The sequence below is a fragment of the Labrus mixtus genome, unplaced genomic scaffold, assembly GCF_963584025.1.
Source record: "Labrus mixtus unplaced genomic scaffold, fLabMix1.1 SCAFFOLD_177, whole genome shotgun sequence".
NCBI lineage: Eukaryota > Metazoa > Chordata > Actinopteri > Labriformes > Labridae > Labrus > Labrus mixtus.
The window spans coordinates 17,501-25,000 of NW_026870302.1; the positions used below are offsets into that span (position 1 = coordinate 17,501).

At 45.6% G+C, this 7,500-nt stretch overlaps 1 protein-coding gene across 1 annotated transcript in view; it reads right to left on the reverse strand.

Moving 5' to 3' along the window:
- dbn1 (drebrin 1) overlaps positions 1-478 on the reverse strand; it is a gene marked incomplete at its 3' end in the record, with an annotated part of 17,975 nt that extends 17,497 nt beyond the window's left edge. Inside the window, exon 1 of the mRNA XM_061034222.1 lies at positions 341-478. Coding sequence (XP_060890205.1) covers positions 341-449 — 109 coding nt within the window. The remainder of the gene's footprint in view (positions 1-340) is intronic.
- Positions 479-7,500: the final 7,022 nt, after the last annotated feature.

Here is a 7,500-nt window from a genome sequence, read left to right on the forward strand (position 1 = left end):
TTAAATGTTTGAAGCTGCACTTCCTCTGCTGTCAGAACAACGATACATAATGCATCAAAATAAACAGAAGAACATGTAATGTGCTCATTTACAAACAGAGATTGTGTGTGTGTGTGTGTGTGTGTGTGTGTGTTTCTCATTAAAGTGTAATGAGCATGCAGAGCGTCATTAGCTGCAGGAATAATGAAGCTCGCTCTCCGACGGTTAAAGAAACAATCAGCAGACAAAGACGACGAACATTTCTCCTCAGAGCAACAAAAGAACCTGAACACACACACACACACACACACACACACACACACACACACACACACACACACACACACACAGTCAGACTCACCTCCTGAAGCTGCCAGACACAGATCATTGGTGTCGTCCTCGTACGTGTACAGAGCCCTGAAAGGAAGAAGAAGAGGGACTTTAAATATCATCATTAGAATATCCTCCATCTTTACATCGTCTGACCCAACAGAACCAAACACACACCAGCTGAACGAGAGGTCGAGAGGTTTGACCTTAAAGTTCCCTTTAAGGATGTTTGAAGATAGAGATGGACAGAGAGAGAGAGGGAGAGAGGGAGAGAGAGAGAGAGAGAGAGGGAGAGAGAGAGAGAGAGAGAGAGAGAGGTGGAGGGAGCATGTCTCTATAAATAATTCTCTTTGCAACAGACAGCTGTTTATTATTCATATAAAGCCCTCATGACCCAGAAACAGCTCGATGTGAGCACAGCTGGAAGAGGAAGAAGAGGAAGAAGAGGAAGAAGAGGAAGAGGAGGAGGAAGAGGAGATGCAGGAAGGACACAAGATTAGAAAACTAACCAAGGACTGAGACTCAAGAAGAAGTTTCTCTAAACCGACTGGAGAAAGATGCTGACTGAGGTTTAAAGGAGCAGTATGTAACTCTGCCCCCTAGTGTTTAACATGGGTACTACAGTCTAAATTCTAAACATTGTAGAGAGCTGTCCTGTGGATTTTGGAAATAGTTAAGTATCACTGATGTCCATACAAGGCGTTAACACACACACACACACACACACACACACACACACACACACACACACACCGATCACACGTATTGACAGGAAGTAGGTCACAAAGGCTTTGCTACATGGCGTGGACGATTTGTCCCATACGTCCTAAATCGTCATCTCAACTAAACACCTATGGAAGGTATAGGCTACTGTGACCTATATTAACTGTGTGTGTGTGTGTGTGTGTGTGTGTGTGTGTGTGTGTGTGTGTGTGTGTGTGTGTGCGTGTGTGTGTGTGTAACAGCTGTTCTCTAATCACCTCTGTAGGTGTGATCTGCTGCAGCTACGCAGATGTTAGCATTGTGTACACTTAGCAGAGCTTCACCTACACACAGTTATAATTAACGTGCAGCAGCTGCAGCAGAAGCGGCGGCGGTGGCCGACAGTACAGTGAACATGATGGAGACGGTTTGATCTGCACGACATAAACAGATGAGGATGTTTTTTGAAGATGACTGAAGAACAGAAATGTTTGTAAACATTCAAACTAGGCCCCTCCTCCTGGGCTCATCACCCCCAGAAGCCCCGCCCCCTGCAGGATGTAGTGTGTACGTTTACTGCTTGTAGCTACACTGTAAGCTAACGCACGCTAGCACAAGCTAACCGCCGGTGTTTGTCACCTGCCTGTCCAACAGGAAGTAGACCAACTCCACGTCCACGGGTAAAAGACAACACAAGGTTGAGAACGCCATGCGTCTCACCTCACTGAGAACAAACTGCAGCTTTACGCGTCATGTGACTGCAACATAAAGCTGCTTCAAGCTGTTTCTGTTATGTTGTCCTCCTGTACGAGAGATCAGTGGATAGTACTGTAAATAAAACAGAGGCTGCCAAGATACACACACACACACACACACACACACACACACACACACACACACACACACCCTCAGGGAGCGTCGCCATCGCAACCGTGCAGCAACCCCCATCGTCATCTCTGTAACAGTTTGAGAGAGCAAGAGGAGGGGGAGGAGAGCTCAAGGGCAAAACACACACACACACACACACACCTGTGTGTGTGTGTGTGTGTGTGTGTCTGTGTGTGTGTGTGTGTGTGTGTGTGTATGTGTGTGTGTGTGAGTGTGTGTGTGTGTGTGTGAGTGTGTGTGTGTGTGTGTGTGTGTGTGTGTGTTTTGGTGTGATCCAGCTGGACTTCAAAAGGATCCGGGTATCAGAGCTCTGGCGTGATTTACAGAACAATATTTACTCCTCTGCTTTGTGAATCTCAGTTTCCCCTTGTAAACGGGAAAGCATGTGGTGCTTTTATTTTGAAGGTGGACAAACTGAAGTGTGGTGCTTTTATTTTGAAAGTGGACAAACTGAAGTGTGGTGCTTTTATTTTGAAGGTGGACAAACTGAAGTGTGGTGCTTTTATTTTGAAAGTGGACAAACTGAAGTGTGGTGCTTTTATTTTGAAAGTGGACAAAGCAGAGCTGTTGAAAGCGTACGCTAACATTAAGGTGACTTATATCTCGAACTCTCTATGAACACTAACATTTCAAACGGGCCTCTCTTCCTCTCGCCATGACCGTGTCCACTTTTCTTAGGCTAAGGTTCAGGTTCAGGTTCAGGTTCAGGTTCAGGTTCAGGTTCAGGTTCAGGCTCAGGTTCACGCTCAGGCTCAGGCTCAGGCTCAGGTTCAGGCTCAGGCTCAGGTTCAGGTTCAGGTTCAGGTTCAGGCTCAGGTTCACGCTCAGGCTCAGGCTCAGGCTCAGGTTCAGGCTCAGGCTCAGGTTCAGGCTTAAGCTCAGGTTCACGCTCAGGCTCAGGCTCAGGCTCAGGCTCAGGCTCAGGTTCAGGCTTAAGCTCAGGTTCACGCTCAGGCTCAGGTTCACGGTCAGGCTCAGGCTCAGGCTCAGGTTCAGGTTCAGGTTCAGGCTCAGGCTCAGGTTCAGGCTCAGGCTCAGGTTCAGGCTCAGGCTCAGGCTCAGGCTCAGGCTTAAGCTCAGGTTCACGCTCAGGCTCAGGCTCAGGCTCGGGTTCAGGTTCAGGCTCGGGTTCGGGTTCGGGTTCAGGTTCAGGTTCGGCTCAGGCTCAAGCTCAGGCTCAGGCTCAGGCTCAGGCTCGGCTCAGGTTCAGGCTCAGGCTCAGGCTCAGGCTCAGGTTCAGGTTCAGGCTCAGGCTCAGGTTCAGGCTCAGGTTTAGGTTCAGGCTCAGGTTCAGGTTCAGGTTCAGGCTCAGGTTCAGGCTCAGGCTCAGGTTCAGGCTCAGGTTCAGGTTCAGGCTCAGGCTCAGGTTCAGGCTCAGGTTCAGGTTCAGGTTCAGGCTCAGGCTCAGCCGGTGAGATGATGAAATCCCGAGACACAAATGATTATTTTTTGTGGTTTGTCTTGTTGGATTAATTTGTGTTTTCAGACATCACTTCCTGTTTCCCTGCAGGAGCCTGTTAGTCCCTGAGACCCTGAAACATGTTCTCATAGGGACCAGGTTTAGACCCTCCCCCCTTCATCATACCACATGTTGTTCATCTGTATACAGTCTGAAAGGAGACGTTTAGATCCACACAATGAATCCACAGTTTGTCTGCTCTTTGTTCACAAACACAAACCAACATTCCTCCTCGCAGAGTTCTGATTCCTCCTGGGTTTTTAAACGCCACGGGGAAAAAAAGAAATGTGTGGTTAGAGAGAGAGACGCAGAAGAAGTGAGAACATGCAGACAAAGAGAGTGCAGGCAGACAGAGGCCGGGGGGGGGGGGGGGAAGGGGGGTTTAAGCACGCTGGTATGACTGTTATTCTGTGGTCGGAGAACGCAGCACAATTTATTGAGCAAGAAACCAACATGGTGACTTAACGCGGAAGAAATGAGGCATGAGGAATGGAGGATTATGGGTAATGTTTCAGCCGTGACTCGTCTTTCTGGGAAGGTGGAAATGTACACGCTGATCTCATGAGTCAGACTCGAGTGTGAGAGGACGAGACGGAGTAACAGAGAATCTCAGTTTCCCCTTTTAAACGGTACAACAAGTGGTGCTTTTATTTTGAAGGTGGATAAACTGAAGTGTGGTGCTTTTATTTTGAAGGTGGACAAACTGAAGTGTGGTGCTTTTATTTTAAAGGTGGACAAACTGAAGTGTGGTGCTTTTATTTTGAAGGTGGACAAACTGAAGTGTGGTGCTTTTATTGTGAAGGTGGACAAACTGAAGTGTGGTGCTTTTATTTTGAAGGTGGACAAACTGAAGTGTGGTGCTTTTATTTTGAAGGTGGATAAACTGAAGTGTGGTGCTTTTATTTTGAAGGTGGACAAACTGAAGTGTGGTGCTTTTATTTTGAAGGTGGATAAACTGAAGTGTGGTGCTTTTATTTTGAAGGTGGACAAAATTATGTGTGGTGCTTTTATTGTGAAGGTGGACAAACTGAAGCGTGGTGCTTTTATTTTGAAGGTGGACAAACTGAAGTGTGGTGCTTTTATTTTGAAGGTGGATAAACTGAAGTGTGGTGCTTTTATTTTGAAGGTGGACAAACTGAAGTGTGGTGCTTTTATTTTGAAGGTGGACAAACTGAAGTGTGGTGCTTTTATTTTGAAGGTGGATAAACTGAAGTGTGGTGCTTTTATTTTGAAGGTGGACAAACTGAAGTGTGGTGCTTTTATTTTGAAGGTGGATAAACTGAAGTGTGGTGCTTTTATTTTGAAGGTGGACAAAATTATGTGTGGTGCTTTTATTGTGAAGGTGGACAAACTGAAGCGTGGTGCTTTTATTTTGAAGGTGGACAAACTGAAGTGTGGTGCTTTGTATTGAGCTGTTTACTCAGATCTCAACACTCAGAGGCTCGTCAATAAGCGGCTCTCCGTGAGACAAATAATGTTTTTCTCCGAGTTGACACAGGTCAAAGGTCAAAGGTCAACATGTTAATCATGATGTGGATATTATTAATGCAGCGTTATCTCCACTTTGCAAAACAAGCTAACGAGGAAAAAATAAACAATACGGACCGTGGTGCGTGATGTGGAAACAAAACTTCCTGGAAATTGTCAGTTGGAGTTTAATGAAGTAGGAAATATTGTTCAGGTGAATAATGACAACAGCTGATTAAACAGATCAGGTGTTTAGAACATGATGCTCAGGAGGAAACAAGGAGGACAAAATGATGAGTCTGCAATAATTATAATGAGGAGAAGGAGGAGTGTCCCTCGAGTTCATCCTCCTCCCTGCATCAGTGTGAGCTGCACACACACACACACACACACACACACACACACACACATACACACACACACACACAAACATATATATACACACACACACACACACACACACATACACACACACACACACACACACACACACACACACACACACACACACACACACACACACACACACACACACAGGTGGAGGAGCGCAGGCCGGGTATTTAACTCCACATTACAGTTATTTACAATCTCAGACGTGATGTGGAAAGTTCGGCCTGCAGACTCCATAAAAAGGAAACAGAAACACGTTCCAGCCCAAACAAAATCAAATACCTAAAAGTTCACGGAGCGTAAAGCTTTCATTTATTTTAACCCTAACCCGTCTCACACTGATGACACAATCAGAAGACAATTTTACCTTTAAAGTTTTACCTCTCAGAGGTCAGGAGGTCGCGGGCGCTGACGTCTGTGGACACAGGCGCTAAAGCAGCTGCAAGGATTTTGAAGGTGGACAAATTGAAGTGTGGTGCTTTTATTTTGAAGGTGGACAAACTGAAGTGTGGTGCTTTTATTTTGAAGGTGGACAAACTGAAGTGTGGTGCTTTTATTTTGAAGGTGGACAAACTGAAGTGTGGTGCTTTTATTTTGAAGGTGAGACAAACTGAAGTGTGGTGCTTTTATTTTGAAGGTAGACAAAATGAAGTGTGGTGCTTTTATTTTGAAGGTAGACAAAATGAAGTGTGGTGCTTTTATTTTGAAGGTGGACAAACTGAAGTGTGGTGCTTTTATTTTGAAGGTGGACAAAATGAAGAGCGCTGACGTCTGTGGACACGGGCGCTAAAGCAGCTGCAAGGATCTTTCAGTTATTGAGGATTTTGGCGCCCCATGTGGACAGTTTGTAGAATGAAGTCTCATTTAGAGAACTGGTATTTATTAGGTTGATCTAAAACTAACTAAACTCTGGATCACCTGATCCTGAAAAACTAAATACTGGAGTTCATTCTTCTCCTGATGAACAACCAGGAAGTGAAGACTGAGCCAACACGTTACAGTCGGAGCGATCTCCCTCCCTCCTCGTCCCCTGCCTCCGCCACGCTTCACGCTCAGGGGTCATGATGTTTCTACCACACGGAAAGAGAAGTTATCTCGCCAAACCCCGACGCTGCTGAAGCTGCACAATCACTGTGGGAACATTTTCCATCAATACTGGAGACCTCTGCGAGCACATTATCAGGCTGAGTGCTCGTCTAATCGTCTGTCTCGGTGTTTGGCAGCGAGGTCTCTGCAGGAAAAGGCTGACACGTTATATTCACCATGAATGGTTCAGAGAGGACGGACGCTGCAGCACTACCGGGCCATGGAGGCAGCACATGAACACACAGAAGATGAAGTTCCTGATGAGCTTTTCACTGAGCAACAGCAGAGGATTTATTTTTCTCATAGTCCACTGCACAGCTCCTACGTTACACCTTTTGTACATTTTATATTTTACATTTTTAAATTCTATTTTATATATTGTAATATCTTCTTATTCTGTATTATTTAAGTTGTTGATAGTTCTGCTTTATTTCCTTGTTAATTGTTTAGCACCAATACACCAAGTCAAATTCCTTGTATGTGTAAATGTACTTGGCAATAAACCCTAATTCTGATTCTGATTCTGATTCTGATCCTGAAACATAGAGACTCAGAACTCTAAACGTCCGGTCGTTCAAAGGAGAAAGTGTTCACTGAACTGAAACAAGAACAAAAAAAGAGAAGTGTCTCTTTACTCTTTCTCAAACACCAGGTGTCATTTCCCCTCCAGCCTAAAAACAGTTTGTGTTTCCATGATTTGATACTAAAGCTGTTTTCACATCTGCACTCCTGAAACAATCGAGAGGATGATTTCAGATTTAATATCTGCTCTCACACCTTCACTAACATCCTGAAGTGTTTCACTCTGAGCGTCATGTGTGAACACAAACAGCTGAATGCTGTGGCCCAAAGTCTGTCACAGGGACTCAGTCAGCAGGACTCATCCCAGACACACACACACACACACACACACACACACACACACACACACACACACACACCAAAAGAGCCATCCCGGGTCCCTGCACTCGCCCTAATCAGCTCTCCAGGGACGAGAACGAGGGGAGGTAAGGACTGAACACTGACTCAGCAGTGACACGCTTATACAGCCACACACACACACACACACACACACACACACACACACACACACACACACACACACACACACACACACACACACACACACACACAGCTCCCTGTTTCCCTGCATTGTGTCAGGGCTTCATTGAGCATTCAGTGTTCTCTGTCACCGCTCT